This window comes from Nipponia nippon, unplaced genomic scaffold (genome assembly GCF_047370975.1).
Source record: "Nipponia nippon isolate SJK-2023a ecotype South Korea unplaced genomic scaffold, ASM4737097v1 scaffold_1, whole genome shotgun sequence".
NCBI lineage: Eukaryota > Metazoa > Chordata > Aves > Pelecaniformes > Threskiornithidae > Nipponia > Nipponia nippon.
In genome coordinates, this window is record NW_028262290.1 from 5864178 (window position 1) to 5887852 (window position 23675).

The 23675-nt window shown below is 42.7% G+C and overlaps 1 protein-coding gene across 1 annotated transcript; it reads left to right on the plus strand.

Moving 5' to 3' along the window:
• Positions 1-261: 261 nt before the first annotated feature.
• LOC148057235 (uncharacterized) lies at positions 262-7411 on the plus strand. Its single transcript, XM_087733790.1, has 2 exons — positions 262-336; positions 6398-7411. The coding sequence occupies exons 1-2, from the start codon at positions 262-264 to the stop codon at positions 7409-7411; spliced, it is 1089 nt and encodes a 362-aa protein (XP_087589916.1).
• The last annotated feature ends 16264 nt before the right edge of the window (positions 7412-23675 follow it).

Genomic DNA, 23675 nt, shown 5'->3' on the forward strand with positions numbered 1-23675 from the left:
ATATGTTTTAAGAAAAGATAATGGCACTGCTGACACCTCCTTTTCAGAAGACAGGGATGCTCATTCTTCCATTCTGAATGAAATATTGCAGGGGAGAGCTGAGAAAAGGTGCTTGTCTCCCTGGGTATTTCTGAGTGCAATGGATGAGTGGCATCCAGAGAACAGGCAGATTGAATGATTGCAGAGTTGCTCTCACTGCCTCCAAGGTGCTGGCCTCTGTTATCAGTGGGATAGTGCAGGGTACCAAATTAATTCCTAGACATGAGCTTCCACGGTAGCAGCTCCATCTTTCTGGATTTTACAGTGCCAAGCTCTAAATTAAGAAAAACTGGCAAGGTAAGAGCTCAATCTCTTTGTCTCTGCAAGTTCTGTTCATGCTGCTATCTTTGTGGGCATGTAACGTAAGCAGGAGCTGGTAGTTAGCAGGGGATATTGCATTTTTCATTTCTGCTTCTGCGGTGGGTTGACCTTGGCTGGATGCCAGGTGCCACCAAGCCGCTCTATCACTCCTCTTCTCCGCAGGTCAGGGTGGGGAGAAAATGAGATGGAAAAAAAACCTCGTAGGTCAAGATAAAGGCAGTTTAATAAAAGCAAAAGCAAAGGCTGTGTGCAGAAGCAAAAGGAAAACAAAAGATTTGTTCTCTATTTCCCATCAGCAGGCGATGTCCAGCCACTCCCCGGGAAGCAGGGCTTCAGCACGCGTAGCAGTTGCTTCAGAAGACACACATAAATAACGAATGCCCCTCACTTCCTTCTCCTTTCTTTTAGCTTTTATTGCTGAGTGGACTTCATATGGTATAGAACATCCCTTTGGTCACTTTGGGTCAGCTGTCCTGGCTATGTTCCCTCCCAAGATCTTGCCCACCCCTAGCCTACTAGTGAGGAGGGGAAATGTTGGAGAGGCAGCCTTGATGCTGTGCGAGCACTGCTCAGCAGTAGCCAAAACACTGGTGTGTTATCAACACCTTTCTAGCTACCAATACAAAGCACAGCACTATGAGGGCTGCTATGGGGAAAATTAACTTCATCTCAGCCAGACCCAATACAGTTTCACTCCACACACAGCAGTGAGGAGATTTGGGCTAGTGCTGTAGTGTCACACACACATACACACCCCAGTCAGCATGGGTCCAACTGCAGAGGCAGACCTTCACTTCTCATACAGTCTTGCTGAAATGGCTGGGATTTGCAGGTGCTCAGAACTGTGAGAAATCAGTCTCCTTATTGTGACAGTGGAGGCTAAGATTTTTGAAGCTGAAGCTAGAGTCTTGAATTTTGATTTAGATCCTTAAATAAGTTGGCTGTATTTAAGAATTGCAAAGCCAGTGCTACTGTTGAAAAACAGGTCATTTATTTATATCTTAAATCTGGATTTAGAAGTCTAATATTAGTTGCTCATTTTTACAAATCTTTGTCTTGGTCTAAATAAGGAACAATGTCCCTATTTAGATGTGGAAGTTGGAAAAGTTAGCTTACATGACTTACTTATCATCACAGAGTGCCAATATGAAATCCAGAACTGGAGTTCTGCACCTCCCCTTCTTTCCTGCAATACTGCAAATCCCTACAAGAAGCTTCCCAAGACTTAGGTTGTTCAGTAAAGTTTGTCAGTCATGCGGGAAGTCTGGAGACTCCATGATTTGCAAATTGGGTGTGCCTGCAAGGGCAGGTCTGCTGTAGGTTTCCTAGAACTCAGACTGGTCTCCTCATGTATTCAGGGAGGAGCTATTAAAGCAATGATAATATTAGGAAGGAGAGTGTGCCAAATTGTATGAAATGGTGAAATTCCTCTTAAGATCCCCCAAACTTTAAGAACAAATTTTAAATATGTTTTCACAAAACATTCCTTTAGGTTCATGATTGTAAATACTAAGTCATGTCCAAAACCTTCTCTCACCTACAAAACAAAACCTGTAATGTAAAAACAAGTCCTCTACAAAGCAAAACTTGTACTAAGGATCTGTAGAATCCTACAAAATGTAAAGAAATTGGCAGAGCATCATTGAGAAAAATGTTGCATATGTGCTTAGCATTACTTGACATAATTTTCAAGTGATTATAGATTTTTTCATGTTTTGATTATTCAACAGGTACCACCTTCTGCAGAGCACTTGTTTTCTGAAAATTATCTGGAACTGAACCTATACTGGGAATTAACATAACTCCATTTCACTTGTTGCTGAGTAACTTACAGTCTCTAGTATACTTACATCCAAAATGCTCCTATGGCTTAGGAGAGGGAATCAATACAAGTATACAGGTGGAAAACAGTCACAGAGGGACAAAACATCTTCCCTGCCACCACATGAGCAGCTTGTGGTAGAAAAGGGATTTGAAGCAGGTTCCTTGATACTGGGCTGGTGTTGAGACCTCTCAACTGTCTTTCCTTTGTTTTGTTTTGAAACTCTTCTTGCTATTATTGTTGTTTTAAGATACCAAGTAATGCAATGGAAAGGGAGTTTTGGCAGAATGACACGTGATCTCTGGATCCTGCACTGAAGAGACTCAGCAGGGACTTGTGTGAAGACCCCAACTCATTCCACCTTCGTACCTGGTTGTTTTCGGATCAAAGACAGCTAGGCAGGATGTTAGCACTCTCTTCAGTACTGCTGATTACCAACACTGTTATATTTTAGCTTCACGAGCCCGATGGACCACCTGACCTCCTAGGACGCACTGGCTCACAGACAATACCGTTTTGTTAAATTTTTCTGGTACAGCAAATGATGATGTAAGTCCCTGATGTTGCAGGTGTGATCTTTATGCCAGCTGACAAAGCAGACAGAGTACTGGGAGGAAGGATAAAGGCTTTTCTGGGAGCTATTCAGGTACTGGCTCTGTTTGTTGCATTGTCCATTCACAATGACCTGAGCTATTTACTGTACATGCAGAATCTGCAGTGGAAGCAAAGCCATTCATTCCTAGATGCTTAAACTGAATCGTTTCTCTCCCCTGTTGAATGACAGCATATGTAATGGATCTCCACGTGCCAGAGGGCTTTTCAGTAGCAGAGCTTCAGGCATCACATGGAGAATTAAGGCACACTGAAGGCTTGGTGTTTATTTTGGAATTGAACTCAAAAACCTCCACTCTGAGGACAAGCTTTCAACCAGATAAGCTGGAGGATTTGATCTGTGAACTTCCTTTCTTAGGTATTTCTGTCCTCCCCTTTGAACTGCAGCAATCAGTTGATACGCGTGATGATGGGAAGGAAAAGCATCTGAGTTGTGTAACATCTGCTTATCACTACAGATTATCCTGTAGCAATGAGATTAAAGCTTTTCCTTATGTAGGAAGAGCTTGGGATTTAGAGTTGGCTTTTGTTTGTTGTTTGTTTTTTTTTTTCTTATATAATGTACTATAAATTTGGTTTCATTGAATAAGGAGAGGAAACTTCACAAGCGTGACTAAGAAAACAGGGATTTTTAAAGGAAGCAGAGATTTTTAAAGGATTCCTTTCAACCATGATGCATCTATAATCATGTCTACTATAGTCCCAGTATTGCCTCCCGGTGGTTATGTCCACAACAGGACTGAAATGGGGAAGCATTTTGGAGCCATACAGGGAAGTGACTTGCATACAATAGTGGTTTGGATCTCAAGCCCTGCAGAGCTTTGTGACAGAACAGCAACGTGCTGCTTTGTCCTGCTGCTGGATTGACTTTATGGCTAGGTCCAGCTGGTTGTCAGGATATCTAAGAGCATCCTATGTGCTTGGCCCATTTTGGTTCCCCATTTCTGCCAGGTACATACCAACAGAAAACCTGAGGGCTCCTGAGGCTCCTTTAAATCTGTCTGGTTTCATCAGCTGTAGAACAACAGAGGCTGAGGACGAAGACTGGAAAGGAACCTCAGCTCAATTCCTTCTCTTGACCTAAGTGTCAAGCTGGTGAACAAGGTTTCAAAACGGCATCAGATTTCCCTATGACTCTATTGCAAATCTCACTTTCTGCTTATAAACCAAGTGTTTATTGCCCTGCAATAAGCAGACTCCTGAAATCAAAATGAATTAAAAATAGCAGAAGCACCTCTCTCTGAGGACCATTCAGTCTGGGCACTAGGATAGCTGAAGAAGAGGGTCATCATACTCCTGTTTATGGGGGACACCAAGCTTTTTAGATCTGAGGCCACTCCATGCTAATTTGCCAGTAGGCCTCAGTGCATGCAATAAATTTAGTAAAATAGTAATAATGTACCATGACCCTTCTGCCTCTGCCCTTCCATTACTGTGCAGTTTATATCACAAGGATCAGCAAGATGAGACCGGGAAGGAAAGTATTTAAATTACATGAAGGTTGTGGTTTCTAAATAAAGACTGGTGGTCCCTTTGATAATACCGCTATCATAATACTTTGATCCTGAGAGCTTGAAGCAGTCATTCTTTGTATGGGTCTCTCATTGACTGCAAAGGGAATTTTGGGCACAGAGCAATTACCTACACAAGATTGGGCCAATTACTTAATTAAATTTTAAGTAGGAGTATATACATAGCAGATAGACATTTTGAGAAGGTACTGAGTAATGTGCACAGGGTAACAGAGGATGTAGCTTATCTTGCACGTTAGCCTTGGATGGGTTTTAAGTGTATTAACATTAGGACTCCAGTTGGATTTAGGTGGTGTGTAAAATTTCTCCAAGCCTTCTTAACTTGGCTGAATTTTCCTCAGATGAATGCAGCAGAGAAAGATCCAATCACTTAATCACTCTTGTCTGAAACTAGCGTGAAAAGAAAGAATGGCCATAGCTAGAAAGAGGCATTGTCCAGGCAGGTTGTTCTATAGGCTTGGATAGGTGGCTGGGTTTTACTTGGGTACTCACTTTTTAAAGTCAGCTAAAAGGCTTTTCAACCAAGATCTTTTAAAAAATGATAATTTGTAGGTACTATATTGTTTACCTTTCCTTCCTTTCCATTCCCATACCTCACTCTGTGTTGGAGCTTTCATTCTGTCTCATTGCTGTATGTGCCTGCATTTTAGGACAAGGGTTTATTTATGTTTATTTTATTTCACTTCACATTTACAGAGCTGTAGACAGCCTTAAGTGTTTTCCTGGAAGAGAGCAAGACACAGAAAGGGCAAGAGGAGTATCATTTTTATTTACAATGATACTAAGCTCAGGTGCTTAAAAAAAAAATTCCCACCAATATCAGCGAACAGGAATTACCAAGGCAGATTTGATTAGATGAGATGAGAGGAGCTGTGAAGTGAAATAGCTCATGTTGTCTGTTTGTCAGAGGAAAAAACAAGTTAATATTATAATTTAATAAAATACCTTTAGGATAATAAGGTCTAGAAGTCCAAGATACAGTCAAGAATATTGCTCTTGACTGTCCCATAAAATGTATAGTCGGTACAAGAAACAGAGAGTGGGAATGGAAAAGGGACCTTAGGAAAGAGGACTTACTTACTCATTTGGGCAGAAGCAGGGACAGACCCCATCTCCTGATGCCAACCATGAGCCCATCATTGCCTACACAAAACTAGAAAATTGAACAGCAAAGCCCTGCTTACAATGAGATGTTTATATTATTGATGAAAATGAGGAACTTTTGCCAACCATGACATAAAGTTTCTCTGAACAAGGGCAAGAAATGAACTCCAGGTTTGCCACATCTGCCATTTAGCAGTTCCTTTATTTAGCACCTTAGAAGTATTGCTTTTGAAACTGAACAATATCCACAGTATTCTGAACATCGTCTAGGCCCATTTAAGGGTATTTTCTATTGACACAAGCAAAGTCATCATTGGTTCAATTGTCTACCCTTTATGGAAAAGTACCTTGTGAAATTAGACAGAATTTTGGTGGAAACGAAGACACTTGCCCTGCCCTATAAAGCACATGTCATTATACACACAGGAGCAAGCTGGATAATCACCCTGAGCAGAAATGCCCATCACTCAGAATGTCAGAGGAAAAGGGAAGGACCCACACCTGAGCCTCAGCTAGGAGCTTCCCCAAGCTAACATAAATTCTCTGGTATTTTTCATGTCTTGTGGAGGTCCTAACCTTCCTTTAAATTAGTGACTGCAGTGTACAGGCTGGTGCTGTTCACTGTTTAGATAAGATATTCAGTATTTGGGACAGAGTGGGAGAAAGAATGGTAATGCTGCTTGAGATGTACTGGTGGCAGTCAGGGAGGAGACAAGCCCTGATTCCTCAGTTGTCAGGTTTATTTAGTCTCCAGATACGGAGACTAAATTTGCCCTTTATTTTAAATTAGCCTGTGGTAAACCAAAATATGGAGCACAGTACTTAGGATTTATGGTTATGAGGAGTACGCTTCAAGGGACACCAAGCTTGCACTCTTGTCAAACACCCAAACATCATCTAAAAACCTAACAGTGATGATTAATACAATGCATGATAGTGATCTCCATATCTGTTTGCTTTCTTTAAGGGTGTCCCAATGGCTGAAGAAAAACCCAAGTATAACTGCACTGTCAGTGAAGTCACCATTGTGAACCTGCAGCCTGAGAAAATTCCCATTCTCATCTTGCCAGGAGGGAAGCCAGGAAGTGAACATAGAAACCTTGGTTTCCATTCTCCTTCTCCAAGGATTTCAGAGAAGAGGCTATCCCAGGGAGACAAAAAATTGTGGCCGGAAAAGGTGAAAAAAGAGGGGGCTTTGTCTCCCAGCCTGCGTCGTGCAACAGAGTTTTGTAGCACAGAGAACGTCACCATGAAGAGGCCAGTGAAGTTGGCCCCTCTGGAGATCCCAGTGGAAGTAAAAGAAGCCCAGCTCCAAAAGATTATGAGCATCCAGAGAGAAGCCCAAATGGCTGCTCAGAAGCTGATGGTTATCAACTCCATCAGCAATGAACCCCATGTGAAAAGGGTAAAGAATCTGGCTCAGGGGGAGCTGGAAAACCTTCAAAAGATAAAGCTGAGTGAGAAGGCTGCTCTGGAGAATAAAGATGATCCCCTGCCCCCTAAAAGCAGCAAACCCCTGGGAGAAATTCAAATTATTTTGCCTCCAGAGACAACCTCTAAGTTAACTAAACAACCAGGTGTTGAAGAGGCTCCCAAGACACTCTGTAAGCCATTAATCCCCACTGTCCAGGTATCTGACGTGCATGAAGAGTCTAACAGCCCTGACAGCATCCCTGATCCTTGTCAGAATGTTTCTCGGCGCCGATTCAGAGTAAGGCACATGAAAGAGCAGCAGGAAGACCACGGGAAAGCCAAACCCTTAAAGGCCATGGATCCAAGTGTGGGAGAAGGCAAGCAGAAATCTGCAGGTCAACGAACACAAAAAACCCTCAGTGATGCAAGCAAGCTCATTGAAAATGTGGCCAAAAAGCAGAAGGAACGAGGAGCAAAGCAAGGGGAAATGGATGAAGCCTCTTTTGTGAGGAGGCAGTCTACTCGAAGGATGGCCTTGGGAGACATTATCCAGGTGGATGAAGAATGAATATCAGGCGCCATGTAACTCACAGGAGATTCAGACACAACAGCTACCCAGTAAAATGTTTTAGACTGACTACTTAGATAGAAGTCTTCAGAAGAGTGTCTGGAGACATTAGTAGACCACAAAGTGAAAATAAGTTAATATTGTTGAACACCTCTGACATTTCTGAGATGCTCAAACAAGTGGGTCGTAGGGCAAATATCCTCCTACTCTGCTTAACACTAGAAAGGCCCCAGCTACAGTCCTGAGTCCAGCATGCAGTACAACATGTAGACTATGCAGGAAAAACCTGGATGTGGACTGGGTGGAGGGACCAAGAGAAAAGCAGGAACCTAGAAAATATTGTGTCTGGGGCAAGATGAAAAGAAATAACATTATTTGCTCCTGCGAATACAGACCTCCCACTTTCAGCTGTGGCAAGTTTGTTTCAGAAAGACAAGACTAAAATGTTCTTCATATCTATTGATGGCAGAACAAAAAGTAATTAGCTTAAGATTTAGCAAGAGACATTTAAGTTAGAAAAGGAGAAATACTTTTAAGGGCAATAAACACTGAAGAATGCTGTTTACAGAGATGAGAATGTCTGTCATTGAAATTTTAAATAATACATTAGACAAACATCTGCCAAGGATGATTTCAGAACAGTTAATCCTTCATTCAGACACCACAAGGATCAGATGATCTGTAATGTCCTTCAACCTCTATTTTCTTATATTGTATGGTCTATCTTTTCAGTTGTCCACTTGCAGGGCTACTAACCAAGCCATGTAGTGCAAAAACGTACAATAAAAGTAACTTTCCACTTTGCACTGATTCTTCTTCATTGTCTTACAGCTAATGTCAAGGTATTCACTGAATCCTTCAGAAGGCATCATCTAATAGATGACTGCTTCTCCTTGATTTCTTCACACCTACTTCTGTTTGTTCTTTCCCAGTTTCTTGGCAAAGGGAGGAACAGCTAATCCTCATATTTTCATTCTCTTGTCTCAAACCGCTCTGTCTTGCACTTTTTACCTGTTCATCTTTGGTCACCTTTTAAGATCATCGTCATCTTTTGAAGACTGAATATTATTTTTATGTATAATATGAAGTAAATCAAGCATGCACAGTCTCAACTTAGTCCCAGAAATCTTTTTAGGGAGCAAAAACTTTTTTGTCGGTTTTTAAACAGCTATTATGGTAAGCTGCCACAGATGCTAGCACAGTGCAAATATTATTAATAAGGTTAACATGTAATGAGATTTGCCTTGTAAATGGTTTTTACAGCAAAAATTAGGATGTCCGCTGTCTTCTGGTAGTTCACTTGTTTGGTTGCTTGATTTTTTTTTAGTAAAGGTGGTCTTTTCTGCTTATCAAATGATCTTAGAAGCTGGAACTTATAAAAATAATGGTAAGACTTGCCATAAAATTAAAAGAGTTTGCAAAAATACATGGATGCCTTTGTAAAAACAGAAGGTGGTTAGAAACAGCAGAACTCAGCCTTTAAACGTGCTGGGGTTGGTGGAAGAAGAGAAAAGAAGAATGAAGCACCTTCATTATAGAAAAGAGAAAAGCCTACTTTTGCCTTTTATTCTTTCCTCTATGTACATGATGAAGACAGACTGAGCAGACGAGGTCTTCAAAACTATTTGAGTCCTTTTCTGCATTCCGATAATACCAGAAACTGTAAAGTTTTTTTTTTATGACATGTTCCTGGATTGTTCTCTTAGTAAGAGAAAAGCCAGCATCCAGAGATTCTTCTGGAATTCATTCTTGAGTATTTCTTGCTGAACAGAAAACAGACATTACCAGGATTGAAACTATGCCCAGGTTTGTCACAGCAGCAGTAGCAGTACTTATACAAATCAGTCACCCTGTGACTTGCTACCAGCTTTATCTGTCAACTTTCTATGGTGAGAATAACTGGGGAATGAGGGCTCAAAGCTATGCAGGCCAGATAACTCAAGTTGAATAAGGAGTGTTGTAATAGTCCAACACAAAGCAAGGAATTAAAATTAGATGCTAAGATAAGAATAAAAAATGCAAAAGGTATGTCCTCCTTGTGATGTCTGGGCAGTAAGGAGAAATATTAATTTAACTCATAGATTCAACTGCATCTCTGACTCACTGCACCTACTTAACTATGAATATGAAACTGCAATCCCAATGTGTTTTGGTGGGACCTCACGAATTCCTAGCCAGATTCCAGACAGTACTAATGTGATCTCCAAAGAAAATGATACTTAGATTTACAGTTTACAGTAGAAGAGGGATGGCATGAGAGAACAGATGAGTTCTTGAGTTTGGCCTGGCTCACCTAAGAAGCTATGGCCCTTCATTAAGCCATGATGTCAGAAGGTTCCGCAAATGGGTGTTTGAGCCCACCTGGTTGAAACTCCTGCCTTGGAAATACAGTGACAACTCAACTGGGATGACCATCCTGCAGTTGTCTAGAGCTGTGGGAAAGTCACAACATGTATCAGAATGACTTGCTGTTGCTCTACTCCTTTACTTAGCTCTTTTAATGCAACTAAATGCATTAAATCATGTGTCCAGGAATAAATGATGAAGTGTTGCTTTAAAAATATAAAACAGTGAGATGGAAAAGGACTTAGAGGCCCAGGCTTTTTCCTGGGGCTGCTGTGGCAAATCGTTGTTGGATGCATGGGCAGGAGACTTTTGATTAGGGAAAGGGACTAAAAAACTTTCCTACCTCCAGCATCAGCAAGGTCAGTGCTGAAATGGTGTCTCCAGGATCCAGTGTCCAGCTTTACATGGAATTTCATGCCCTGTGTCCCATGTTTCAAAAAGCATATTCACTTATTGGAAAAGTGCTAGAAGGCTAATCTGAATTCTGGGAAACTTACCTTCCATGTGATAGGGAAGGAGTTTGATCTGTAGTTTATCCAAGGTTCTTTAAAAAGAAGAAAAAAAAAAGATATAAAAAATTTAGTGGAAGCTGAATCTTGAGAAATTCATACAGGTGCGGCATTTTAACTCAGGCTACTATCCAATATAAATGCATGCTGTCCTGGCTCTTTGCGCTGGTTAGACCTTCCCACCACCCCCTTATGCTGGCACTGCTTCTCAAACAGCGGCACAGTGACCTGGAACAGGGAATTTAACATAGCAAATTCCCCCAAAAGGTGAGTTTTCAACTGGGATCTGTCCCAGTCTTGATTTACTGAATGGCTTCAGCAGTGCTTGTGTCAGCAATGAAGGAGGCAAGGACAGGGAAGAGCACATCCATTCTGGTGACTGACTGTACTTCTGTCATGTTAAAGTGTGTCTAAACTATACTCTAAAGGCAATAAACTACTGTATCAAAGTGCCAAGGAACACGGTGGGCTCTGTGACATGATACAAATACTTGAAAAATCTGGGCTCCATCCTTAGACTTCTGTATACTGAAGAATAATGGTGGCTTTGGTTTAGAAATGCCTGGACAGTGTTAGCTGGAAGAGCAGTCTAGGGAATATGCTCCACTCTCCATTCTGAATCTGTGCATCCTTCTGCTCTGCTATGGTTTTAAATCTATTCAGTTTGAAATGTGATGAAAGTCAAATGTTTTCCATAATGGAAAATTGTATCAATGTGGGAGCATCAGGGGAACTCTCGTACTTATCCAAACTATTAGAGCAGGATGCTCCCAAAATGTTGCCTTTTGCTAGTAAAATAGGTGTCACTCGATGTTATCTAATGCTTGTTAGTGTATAAAATGAGTAATGAAAAAGCAGTCCTATGCACACATAAAAAAACATTTAGAAGGCAAATGTAATTTCAGAAGAATCCCATTGAAAAAGCAAGATTAGGGCAAAAGAGGGATTTTTGCCAGAGAACTCTGGCAACAACAAGGTGGGTATTGTGGAGGGGAACCAAGCTCTGCTCCCATTTACATGCTGTATGTATAGCATCACTCCCTGAAGTCAATTGAGTTGCTTTGTCTTCAAACTGACATCAGAAAAAATCTGACTCAGTGATGTGTTTGAACTAGGGATGACACAATCAGTGGAGCTGAGATCTAATTGACCCATAAAAACATTCTCAAATATTGAGTATAACGGGAAAAGATCTAGCAACTAAATAATGAGGGGGATCCATTCTTATGTAAATAGAGTTCATAAAGGAATAAACAGTGCTTTAAGGGTTCATATCCACATATCTGTTCAGTAGATGGTTCCAAGAGGAAAACCTCTTTGATTGCATATTTTTTAGCCTCAATGTAAAATAAAAAGACAGTGGGTGGACACAACAAACACAGAGCAAGTGGAATAGTGAGATCCTTTCTGAATCAGAGTCAGGAGAAAAAGTTGCAGACTAGTGGCACAATTATCTCATTTAGGAATAGTGCGTATTTCATAAATAGTACCTTCCACCCCCAGAGAGTTTTACAGGCCTTACAGCACAGCAGAATAACATTTCCTGGGACAAGGAAAAAAGGATAAATTCTTGATTGATTCATAAACCTCTAGAGCCAGACATGGTGGCTCATTGGAAGTGTGAAGAGGACAACCAAGAGATAACTGGATCCCAGTCACGACTTGAAACAGATGGGAACACTATGAAATAGCCAAATGTCTTGGCTGTCCCCTACAATGTGCTGAAATGTTCCTGGAGACACTGCCTGGGGGTTTGCTTGCAGTTCTTTCTCCTCTCAGCCTGCAGCAGGAAAACTCAGTGGAAGGCAAAACAACAGAGAAGAGATTCAGGAAAGCTTTTAGACATGAGGACCTGGAGCAGCAGACTAAGATTTTTTATCTTTATTATTACTTATTATTAGATTCCCTTTGCAATTGCCCTTACATTGTCAGTGATTGCATATGGATTTTGTGGAGAATTATAGGAAATGACAATGCAGTCATCAACAGACTAGAGGGAGGGAAAGATAAGAACCAGAAACATGGAACCGAGGGGTCCAGAGACTGTCCTCACTCTGACTGACATTCGTGCTTGCTGTAAACTTTTCCCTGTCTCTTCAAATTGTGAAGACTGCAAGTTTTAAAAATCCCAGTCAAAGTCTCCGTCTAGCAGTTTGTGCAAATCTTGAAGAACCTGAGTCGAGCCCACTAATAATGAACCAAAGACTCTGCATGAGACTCTGTCCATGCCCTTCTTTGGGGTGAATCACTGGGAGCAGGATCCCATACGAAAGTCTGTGATCTCCCTGGTACTGACTGACTTGGAGTTTAAGCAGCAGTAGGGTTCTTTTGAGAAGAGCCCAGCAATTAGCAGCAGTAGGGAAAATACTGTTGTTCTAAACCGGGAATTCTAGTTATCTGTGTGGGGCTGGGAGACTGTAAACACTGGCTCTGATTTCTCCTGCTCATGTAACCTGGGCACATTAAACTCTTGGAAAATAACCTTACAACTTCAGAAATGAGCTGGCACCATGCTTGCCTTTGGGATCAATGTGCTAATGCTCTCAGGCCGTTTGTACCAACAGGTTGCCTTAATTTTCAGTTTGAGAGAGACATGATTTTAAACATAATCGTTTCCTCTGAATATTCACTGAGGCCCTGGGGGTGACATGTTTTCAGGCAATTGCAGCAGAAACGTCAATAAAAGGAGCAGTGCTGGAAAATCATTAGCAAAGAGTACTTTTAACTTTGTTCCTTGAGTACATAGACTTCTACCCTGGGCAGGCTGCTAACACTTCTTCTGTCTCCAGAAATTTATTGTAGCTGCAGAAGTTGAAATTGGTTCAGTTAAAATCAAAGATGTGTGGAGCCTCCAGCTAAACCCAGAAGCAAACCCAAATGAGGAGCTGTTAGAGGTATAAAACACATAGTGCATTTTTCTTCCTCATACTTCTTTTCTTGCTAATTGCTGCTGGAAATAGGAACAGAAGCTCTGAAAGGTCTTTCAGTGTTTCTGGACCAGTAAAGAACAGAAAGAAGCATGCAAGCACCTTGTGAAAACATGAGCCACATTTTCAGAGCAAGAAAGATCAAAAAGTCCAATAAAGTTGAGATGAGCAAAGAGCCCTTGAGGTCTCAGTGTGACCAAGACTTTTTATTTGGTTTTGTAGTCAGTGGGAATCTATCAGCAGGACTTCAGTGAATTTCTGAGGCAATCTTTGTTTTCTTAGGCCTCCTGCAGCTACACCTGTCCAACTGCTGACATACACCTGAACAGGGCTTTATTCTAATAGTACTACACTGTATATAAGAGGTGAATCAAATGCACAGTGAGAGATATCTCAGCTCAGACTGGAGGCACTAAAACCACCTCAAAAGCAAAATCTAAAATGTCCTAGGTGAAATTCACTCAGATTGCGTAAGCTACATCCTCTCTGCAACCCTGACTTCAGGTGACTCCATTGACTTGTTTGGCTAGTGTCTTATCCAGGCTGCACATTTTAAGATGTAGGTGCAGACTTAGCACGAGAGCGTGTGGGAAAAAATGTTGAAAAGTGGTTGCTTGATTACTGATCACTTAGTGGAGAAGGAAGTGTGGAGTTTCTGTTGTTAATTTGCTGCAAAATGAAAGTTTTGGGGAAGATTTTCCCTTTATATTTCCATTTCAACTTTGTGCATTGAGGTAAGGAAAGGAAGATCACTTACCAGTTACTGTCAAGGACAAAATAGACTTGAAACAGGGAAAATGATTTTTTTTCCAATTGAAATAGATTCTGATAGTGAGAAACAAAGACAAAAAGATTAAAACAACACCTTCTCCCCACCCAAGGGTCTTTCCCAATCCCACCTTCACCCCTTCACTCCCAACCCCTCTCCCCTGAGGGGCGCAGGGGTGGGGATGGGGGTTGTGGTCAGTCCATCCCAGCCGCTCTCACCCGCTCCTCCCTCCTCACACCTCTCCCTGCTCCAGCACAGGCCCTTCCCCGGGCTGCAGTCCTTCAGGGACAACCTGCTCCCGCCTGGGCTCTCCACGGACGCAGCTCCTGCAGGAAAGATCCCCCTGCTGCGGCCTGGGGCCCTCCCTGGGCTGCAGGCTGGGGCTCTGCTCCAGCGGGGGCTCTGCAGGGCTGCAGGGGATCCCTGCTGCGGGCCTGCAGCCCCTCCTGCCCTCCTCCTCCTCCTGTGGCTTCGGGCTCCCTCTGCTGCTGCTCCCTCCTTGGCTTCCTCCTCCTCTGCCTGGGCCGCCTTTGGCCCTTTCGGCAACCTGTTTTCCCCCCGGGGCCCCCAGGTTGGCTGAAGGGCTCAGCTGTGTCCTGCGGTGGGGCCCTTGGAGCTGGCTGGGACCCGCTGTGTCCGGCACGGGGCAGCCCCAGCCTCTCCTAATGGAGGCCGCCCTGCAGCCTCCACTGCCGACACCTGGGCACAGACACCCCGTACACCCAGTACACTCCAGAGTTGTCCCAAGATGCTCACATGGATGGCAGGGAGAATGCTCTGGATTGACTGTATTTCCAGAGGCCACTTTTTAGCTGTGAGGCTATTTTGCCATCTATGAAAATCCCCAGTGGCCACACCAGTGGCAAGCTGGATGCACAGAGAGAAGTGCTACCACGTTTCCATAGACAGGAAACCCAGTGACAGTCCCTGCTCTAGTCACCCAACCAGCAGAGCATTCTCTATATCCAGAAGTAGCAGGATATAAAACCACCTTTAATAACCTCTTAGTCTCAACAACCCAAGGCTGCTGTATTAGGAACAGAGGTGTGGAAGATATTTTTATTTTTCCTCTTGAAAGTGAGCATCCTTTTTCATGTCTATAATTCAATTAATGTTTTTCCATCACTAGCTTTCCTCTGTTCATCATTTTCTCATTTTAGAGATCTGTCAGTGGAAGGTAATGAAAATGTAAGCAAGCCAGAGTTTTGTGGGTGGGAAGTAAACTTTGGTGTTAAGTTAAAAATCACAGTTTGAGGTCTGGGTGCACTTCCAGTGGTAATTCACTTGGTAAATCAGCCAGTTTGTCCTATCATCAAGCTGTCATTTCTAAGCAGTGCTGCACCAGGTTCCTGCCAGAGACTATTAAGGAAGTCGTTATTATTTCAGCCCCATTAGCTAACGCGATACACCTCTCTACCCAAGTAAAGATGCTAATCAGCTTTGCCTTGAAGCAGTGTACTCAGCCTTTTACTTCTGAGATAAGGCTCCCTACACCATTACTAAATATCAATTCGAACTGTGGGGCAAAGAGCAGAGCGTTCAGGGGTGAGATAACCTGATCCTTTCTTCAGCTGGCTGTGGTGGCAAGTAGTGAAGACAAGCTTGGGACCAGGAGCTTTCCATTAGGAAAAGAATAAAAACACAGTCTTAATTTCCTAGCTGAACGTGGTGGTCAGTTCATTCCACCTGCCTCCTTCTTCCTCCTTCAGTTATCTTTGAAAACTAAATACATGCTGTAAAATCACTTAGGTGCCTTTGATAATTTCTCCCCTGGCCTTAGTTACCAAAGGATCAGACACAAAATTTTTCTCTCATGTTTTCTGAGGTAGCCAAACCTGCTGGGCTTCAGGACCCAGAGGGTTTCCTCCTCTCAGCCCGAGAGCTGCGAGGCTGCTGTGGTTCTGTGTTCCCAGGTCCAGCCTGAGATGAGGCTGAGCATGTGTTCCCAACAGATACACACACACACACATACACACACACACTGCGGGCTCCACACGGGCCCAGACACACAGACCAATGCAGACAGAGATTACTTTCATTTTTTTTATTGACATGCACATGAACAAAGGTGGCTTAATCATCTCCTCCCCTCTGGCTGATCAGGATTGAAGGCTGCTATTGGAATATACACACACGATGTGGGTCTGTGCTGGTTTTGGCTAGGATGGAGTTAATTTTCTTCATAGTAGCTACTATGGGGCTATGTTTTGGATTTGTGCTGAAAACAATGTTGGTAGTACCGGGATGTTTCCATTATTGCTGAGCAGTGCTTACACAGAGTCAAGGCCTTTTGTGCTTCTCACCCCACCCCACCAGCGAGTAGGCTGGGGGTGCACAAGAAGTTGGGAGGGGACACAGCTGGGACAGCTGACCCCAACTGACCAAAGGGATATCCCACACCATAGGACGTCATGCTCAGCATATAAAGCTGCGGGAAGAAGAAGGACGGAAGGGACATTCAGAGTGATGGTGTTTGTCTTCCCAAGTAACCATTATGCGTGATGGAGCGCCGCTTTCCTTGTGATGGCTGAACACCTGCCTGCTGATGGGAAGTAGTGCATGAATTCCTTGTTTTGCTTTGCTTGCATGCATAGCTTTTGCTTTACCTATTAAACTGTCTTTCTCTCAACCCACAAATTTTCTCACTTTTACTCTTCCAATTCTTGCCCCCATCCCACCAAGGGGGAGTGAGAGAGTGGCTGTGTGGGGCTTAGTTGCCAGCTGGGGTTAAACCACGACAGGGTCTCTCTAAGCAGCTGGTCAGGACCCTCAGTCTGCCCAATACCCAGCCCCTGGACCATGGTCTCCTCCAGTTGCTGGCACCCAGACCTCTTATCCCAGTCGCCAGCCAGCCCACCCTGCAGCTCACTAGCTTTGATACATGCACACTTAAATAGAGACGGTAGTTGGAAATAGGATTTCATGAGTATATAAGATAGACTGCAGTGATGAAGCACTGCTTGTCCAGTGAGACAAATGTACTCACCAGTAACATGGTAACACATGTCCAGCTCCTTTTCTCTTTATTTCCCTGCTCTTGTTTCTCCCCAGTTCACCTCAATACCTCCCTTTCCCCAGCTTTGGTTCTTCCTCTAAACATCCCATAATACATTATACACATTTCCGTAATGCCCTTAAAACCTTCCATCCTAAATTTTATACAATCTCCAAATGTTCTTCCCATGATAAGCCCTGTACCCCTTCAGGCAACAAACTGCTCAGGTGGCATGGCTTTCTGGGGAAAAAGTGTCTTTGGTTGGCTCCACACCAGGGCAGTGGTCTAGTCCTTCTCCTCTGAAGGTGTGAGGAGCAGCTGGTTCAGGGCTCTGGTTTTCATTGGTTAGGTTTTCACCATGCAGATAGATGCTGAGTCTGTGCTTAGTGTTTTATGCTCTATCCCCACTCATCACAGACTTTTTCAACTCCGTCAGCATTTAATACCTGTCTAATGGCCTACTTTTAAGGGTTCTCTGCATAGTTTCTTTTCCAAGCTGCTTGTTTTTCATAAAGTTTAAAGAAAAATATGGGTTTTTTTCAAATATCAGCAAGCTGCTCTGTCCTGCGGGCCTAGAAAGGGTTATTGCAGCAGCACTCCAGCAGATGGCTGGCTTCTGTCATGAATAAAACTCTCCCAAGGAGAGCACATCGTGCAGCAGCACATTTGCAGGAAAGAGCAGAGATTTATTTCCTTCGGCTATTGATTAATACAGCAGCTCTCTTTCTGCTTTGGATTCGTTAATGAAACTTGAAATAAAAACAGCCCTGTGCACTTCAAGGAAGACAAATATGACAAAGCAAAGTAAATTGCTGACATGAAAAGATTCACTATCCCCTAAAGAAAAGCCACCAAACTCCATTCCTCGTTTAACTTTCCTTTTTAAAAACTGGTACTTCTAAAGTATTTAACAGTTTTATTCTGGATGGATTCTCTTTGGGTCATGCTAAAATAAGTTTTATTCCCCTTCCCTAGAACCAAAGGAAAAAGGCTGAATGTATTTAAGCAAACAGATTTGATTTGTCTCAGTAGGAGAGGGAAAGATGAAACAAAAGAGGCCAGGTGAGGTGACCTTGTAGTTCTTGAACGCTCAGATCTGTGAATTAAAGTGAGTGTGGTCAACAGCAAAGCAAGCAAATCTTCAAAAACTGGGAGCTGTTAGACTCAGGTTGCTTCTGACAGAAACGTGCCCTGAAATCATTCAGCTTTCAGTCTTGTCGCATGCAAAAGTAGGTAAATCCCCATTCTTCCCAACTATTGAAGTATAACAGGGGGAAAAAGGGCCCTGAGTCTAAGTGTCATAAACTACACACATGGAAGTTTATCCAGCACTGACGCACTGCTACCATCACTGCCATCTCTGCAACAGCTAAGCTGACAGACAATTTCATGTTTGACACTGCATCCAGTAAAGGGATGAAGTTACGGCCAAGGAGCCACAGCTGTGGGGTGAATACTGTAGCACAGTGAATCACAGAAAACAGGGCTTAAGGGACTTCCAGGGACTCTCATCCAGTCCATATTCCTGCTCCACACAAATATGCCCGAGTAGTGCTTTTTCAAATTCTAAAATAAAACCCAATGAACCCAAACCACCAAACTTTCCAAGAATAAAGATTTCACTTATTTTTCAGTAGCCTTGTGAATACTGTTTTTTTCTCTGACAATTTATCTTTATCTCCCTAAAGACAACTGAAGTCCATTGCTTGTTGACCTAACCCAGAGGGGTATGCAGAAAAATCTACTACCTTTCTCCCTTCAGCAACCTTCTACATATTTCAGAATTTCTGTCATGTCTACCTTCAATTTCCTCTTTGCTAGGCTAAACAATCCATTCCTTTCAATTTGTTTCCTTAGGTCATGTTTTCCTGACTTTCAAGCATTCATCCAGGTCTCTGAATACTGTCCAGTTCAGCCACTTCATTCTTGTAATGTAGGGCCTGAAACAGAGCACAGCACTGAGTGTTGTAAAAAGCCAGTGTTTAAAAATATTTAATAAGCATCTTCTGGTCTGCAAATGAAAGCACATGTTCTGCCATACGGCTGTTGTCATTTCAACATGTGCCTTTCTTGTTTTTAGTGTAATGCCCTCTCCAGGTGAAGAGGTGAAGGGATTAAACATATTTGCCTGTATTCCAAATGACTGTATAGGAATTTATATTTGGAATGTGAACGAACCCATAAAAGTACTTTGAAAAAAATACTTTGAAAAGTATTTCAAAGGTTCTCTTTCACATCCCGTCTGAATCACAGGAACAAACAGACCCATAGGTCATCCAGGGCAGTATTTTCTGTCTGACGGTTGACATCTTTGATATTTAAAGAAGGTACCATTAACCTATGGGCGATCACTGTGGGATGCTGTGGGCATGGGAAAGTGTTTTAATTCCGTAAGAGAGAGATTGGCTAATGCTTTTAAGTCTGATAGTTTATGTTGCCTTTTAAGAGCATGGTATAATCCTCACTCATGAAGCTTGTTCAAGTTCTCAGGCTGCTAAATTGTTGGGTCCAGCAATCTGTCACATCCCATTAAATCAATTTATCCACCTTCCTTAAGAAGTAATGGATTAGTAGATACAGGGGAAGTGACATAATGGTACTTCATGACTTCTGCTGGCTTTTGGTAAGGTCCGATGTGGCATTTTTAGATATACACAATAAGCAAAAGATGACTTGTGAATAACAGATTGGAAAATCACTCCCAAAAGTATTCAGTTAGTTTGAGTGGAGATGCTGATTAGGCTCCTAGAATCTACAGTTATTGACTTATCTTCGTTTAGGACTTGGATGACGGAAGAGAGTGAATTTGTACAACTAACACCATGACGGTGGAAAAAAAGCTAAGATTAAATTATTTCTCTTTATTCATGTTTACTTATGAATGGATGAGTATGTGTGGTTACTGACATAGACTTCAACATACAGGCTAATTAGAGAGGTATAAGCAAAAAGGCTGGCAAAATCTTTTGAGAATATGAAATAATCTGACTTGTTTAGGCTAGAAAAGAGAGTGCTGAGGGGGAACCCAATAGCGCTGTTCAACTGTCTAATCAGAGAATTTGTTTGTTTTAAAGAAGTAATGGTTAACTTTTCCCAGTTCATTCTGCAGAGGCAGTATGCATCTTAGTTCAGGGTAAAGGACATTTAGGAAAAGCTTTCTAACTTTAATAACTGTCAGGTATTAGGAAAATAATAGTAATTTCTGAGGGCAATCATCATTACCCAGGTTAGACAGGCTTCCACTGGGATGGTCTAAGTTATCAGGTTCATTTGGTGGCCTACATGGCAAACCCAGTCCATGAGGCACTTCTATCTAGTTCACAGTCTTCCTCCTGTAGAAGCCTGGAAGAGCTGTTTGAGGAGTAAGCGCCATGTGAGCAGGTTAAAGCCATTTCTTGAGCCAGAATAGCCATCTGATGGTATCACTCACATTGCAGTGATATTGTCTCACCAGGGAGCTTCCAAAACTGGGAGTCACCTGTGAAGGCAGCTGAGGCCAGGTGACACTGATACGGGATTGACTAGAGGGATCGTTCTAGAGAAACTATGACTTTCTATATAGTAATTAGTTCAGAAATAAATCACTTTGCAGAGCTAAATGTTCACATTTTTCCTTATCTGTGTGAGCCAGGTTTGCTGTTTGGACAAACCATCAGGTGCCAGCTTGTGCTGCCTTGCCACCCAAATTTGTGCTAAATGGAAGAACCTTACAAAGCTGTTCATTTGCCTCAAATGATCACATTAAATCACAGGTAATCTCACAAGTGACTTAAAACTGTATCTTTTAGTGGGGCTGAGCAAAAGCTTTGTTCCCTGAGTTGCCTGTATTTTAGTCATTCATTTATGTGGGGGAATTTATTGTTGCCTGATAAAATACATGGAAATGGAAAGTGAACACAGGGAAGGTTTAAAACCTTTAAGACTCTTTGGTCTTGATGTCCTGACAAAATGCATATTTTTGTACAGTGAGGTGAATTCTGTACACGCTCATTGGTGACACTCATGGAATGAAGCTCACTGATACACCATGTAGCATTACCACTCCTTTGAGGTTTTAAATGACACTGCAGGCTCCTTCTAAGACTCTGTTGGAGACAATATAACTGTGCTGCTGTGCTCACTGCTGATATTTTGCTTAGTTTGTGATGGGAGTGATACATCTTCACACAAGCTATAACACCTAACTAGGATTTTCAGTTTAGGAGAGGAACATTCAGCATTGACAGAAGCAGGGGAAATGTTTTCTCAGGCTCCCTTTGAGACCATGAGTTAGATCCTACAGGGACACATTTTTGAAACTGTGTTGAACACTTCACTAAAATTACTGAGCCAGTTTTTGGCGCCATTGTAATATTTCTTTTCATCACTAGTGAGAAAGCTATAAGAAGCCCACGAAGGATCTGTTGTGATGGGGCTTTTCACCAGACCCACATAACTGTCATCCCAGTAAAAGGAAGATAACAAGCTGAAAAGACCAGACAGAGATTAATGTCCCATCTGATGAAACAAGAGCAGTTCCTTAACTGCTCTGACATTTGAGAGGGCAAAGAGGCAGTAAAGGTCAAATCTGCCTTCCCATTTCTTAGCTGCACTTACTGATCATGACTGATTGTTGTGTCTGATGCTTACCACATTTGTCGCTACCAGAAAAGGGTCTGGCCTTGCCCACGCTAGACCCCAAGTACAGTGCCTTCCTTCACGCATGTCATAACTGAGTATCCTGGGAAACCCATACCTGAAGGTCAGATATTTATTCTGTGCTTAGGGTAGTTAAGAGGACTTGATAAAAAAAGTGTTTTGTCAGGAATCTAAAAAAAGATCAGAGTGCTTCACGAAGTTTTGCCCTGACATAAACTTTTAGCAAAAATCCTGAAAATTAAAATTTTCACATTAAAAATGTTGGGAATTCTAGAAAGAAAAAAAGTCATTTTCAACAGGAAATATTTTTAGTGAGACTTTTTACCTTATGTTGATGCTGTCTTTTTCTTTCCTTGTTTTATTATTTTTACATTTTCTTTTCTTAGGGCAATTGAATGAATCTCCTCACACATCCATCTGTGGGACAAAACACTAACGGCTAATCCAGAAAACCATTGCCATCTTCTTTTCCTGTAGGCTGGCTATTTATCCTCCTCCAGAATTTCTTGGGTTTGTCTTACTGTACATTTTGTTTCCCAGTGACTTCCAATGGGGCTGTGTATGTCCCTAACACAAATAACTGCCTTCCTTTTCCACGGTCTTCCTAAGGTATGTGTTATGTCTGAGTTACTGTACTTAACTCCCAGATGTAGATTTCCTGCAACAAGCAGCAGAATTCTACTGCAGAAAAAGGAAAATCTTATTATGGGAAGTATTAATGGGCAGGAGGATCAATTATTCCATTGCACTCAGAGCCTGTGAAGCCTCATTTGGATGCTGTTTTGGGCATTACACTCTAGAAAACATTGACGAGGGGAGACAGCGTAAATGAACAGGAAATAATCTATGAAGAAACACATCCATGCTGTCAGTTAAATATGGGCCTGTTTACTGTCAGAATAAGCTCACCTACTTTTCATATTGTTTACCATGATTTGCACTTTGAAAGAGGATTCCTCAACCTGAGTCCCAGAGCCTACCTTGGCATCTTGAGGCTGTTCAGCACATGGACAACCTCAGTTACTTTATGTAATACAGACTGAGCTGAGATGTATCTGAAGATGCTCAGGACAAGTCCTCCAGTGAACATCCCAGATCTACCAATCATTCCTTGAGAGGCTTCACGGTCACTGTAGCAAAGGACTAAGAAACACCTTGCCCACTTGAGCCTGGGTCTTCCTGGGGACAATGTGGGAAGTATGTTTCAAGTTATAAGCAGAGTATAACAGGACTAAAGCTAGCAATGTGAGGGAAGAACAGATGCCTCAATGTGCAAAAGAAATCTGGGGCCAGATAGGATCTACCCGAGGATACTGAGGGAGCTGGCAGAGGAGCTTGCCAAGCCACTTTCCATCATTTATCAGCAGTCCTGGTCAACCGGGGAGGTCCCAGCTGACTGGAAGTTGGCTAATGTGACACCCGTCTACAAGAAGGATCAGAAGGAGGATCTGGGGAACTACAGGCCTGTCAGCCTGACCTCTGTGCCGGGGAAGGCTGTGGAGCAGAACATCTTGAGTGCCATCATGCAGCACGTGCAGGATAACCAGGGGATCAGGCCCAGTCAGCATGGGTTCATGAAGGGAAGTTCCTGCTTGACCAACCTGGTCTCCTTCTATGACAAGGTAACCCACTTGGTGGATGAGGGGAAGGCTGTGGATGTTGTGTACCTGGACTTTAGTAAGGCCTTTGGCACCATTTCCCACAGCATTCTCCTGGAGGAACTGACTGCTCATGGCTTGGATAAGTGCACTCTCTGCTGGGTAAAAAACTGGCTGGACGGCCGAGCCCAGAGAGTGGTGGTGAATGGAGTCAAATCCAGTTGGTGGCCGGTCACAAGTGGTGTTCCCCAGGGCTCAGTGTTCAGGCCGGTCCTGTTCAATATCTTTATCAATGATCTGGATGAGGGGATTGAGTGCACCCTCAGTAAGTTTGCGGATGACACGAAGTGAACGTCCCACGTACTCGGCACTGGTGAGACCACACCTTGAATCCTGTGTTCAGTTTTGGCCCCCTCACTACAAGAAGGACATGGAGGTGCTGGAGTGTGTCCAAAGAAAGGCAATGAAGCTGGTAATCCTAT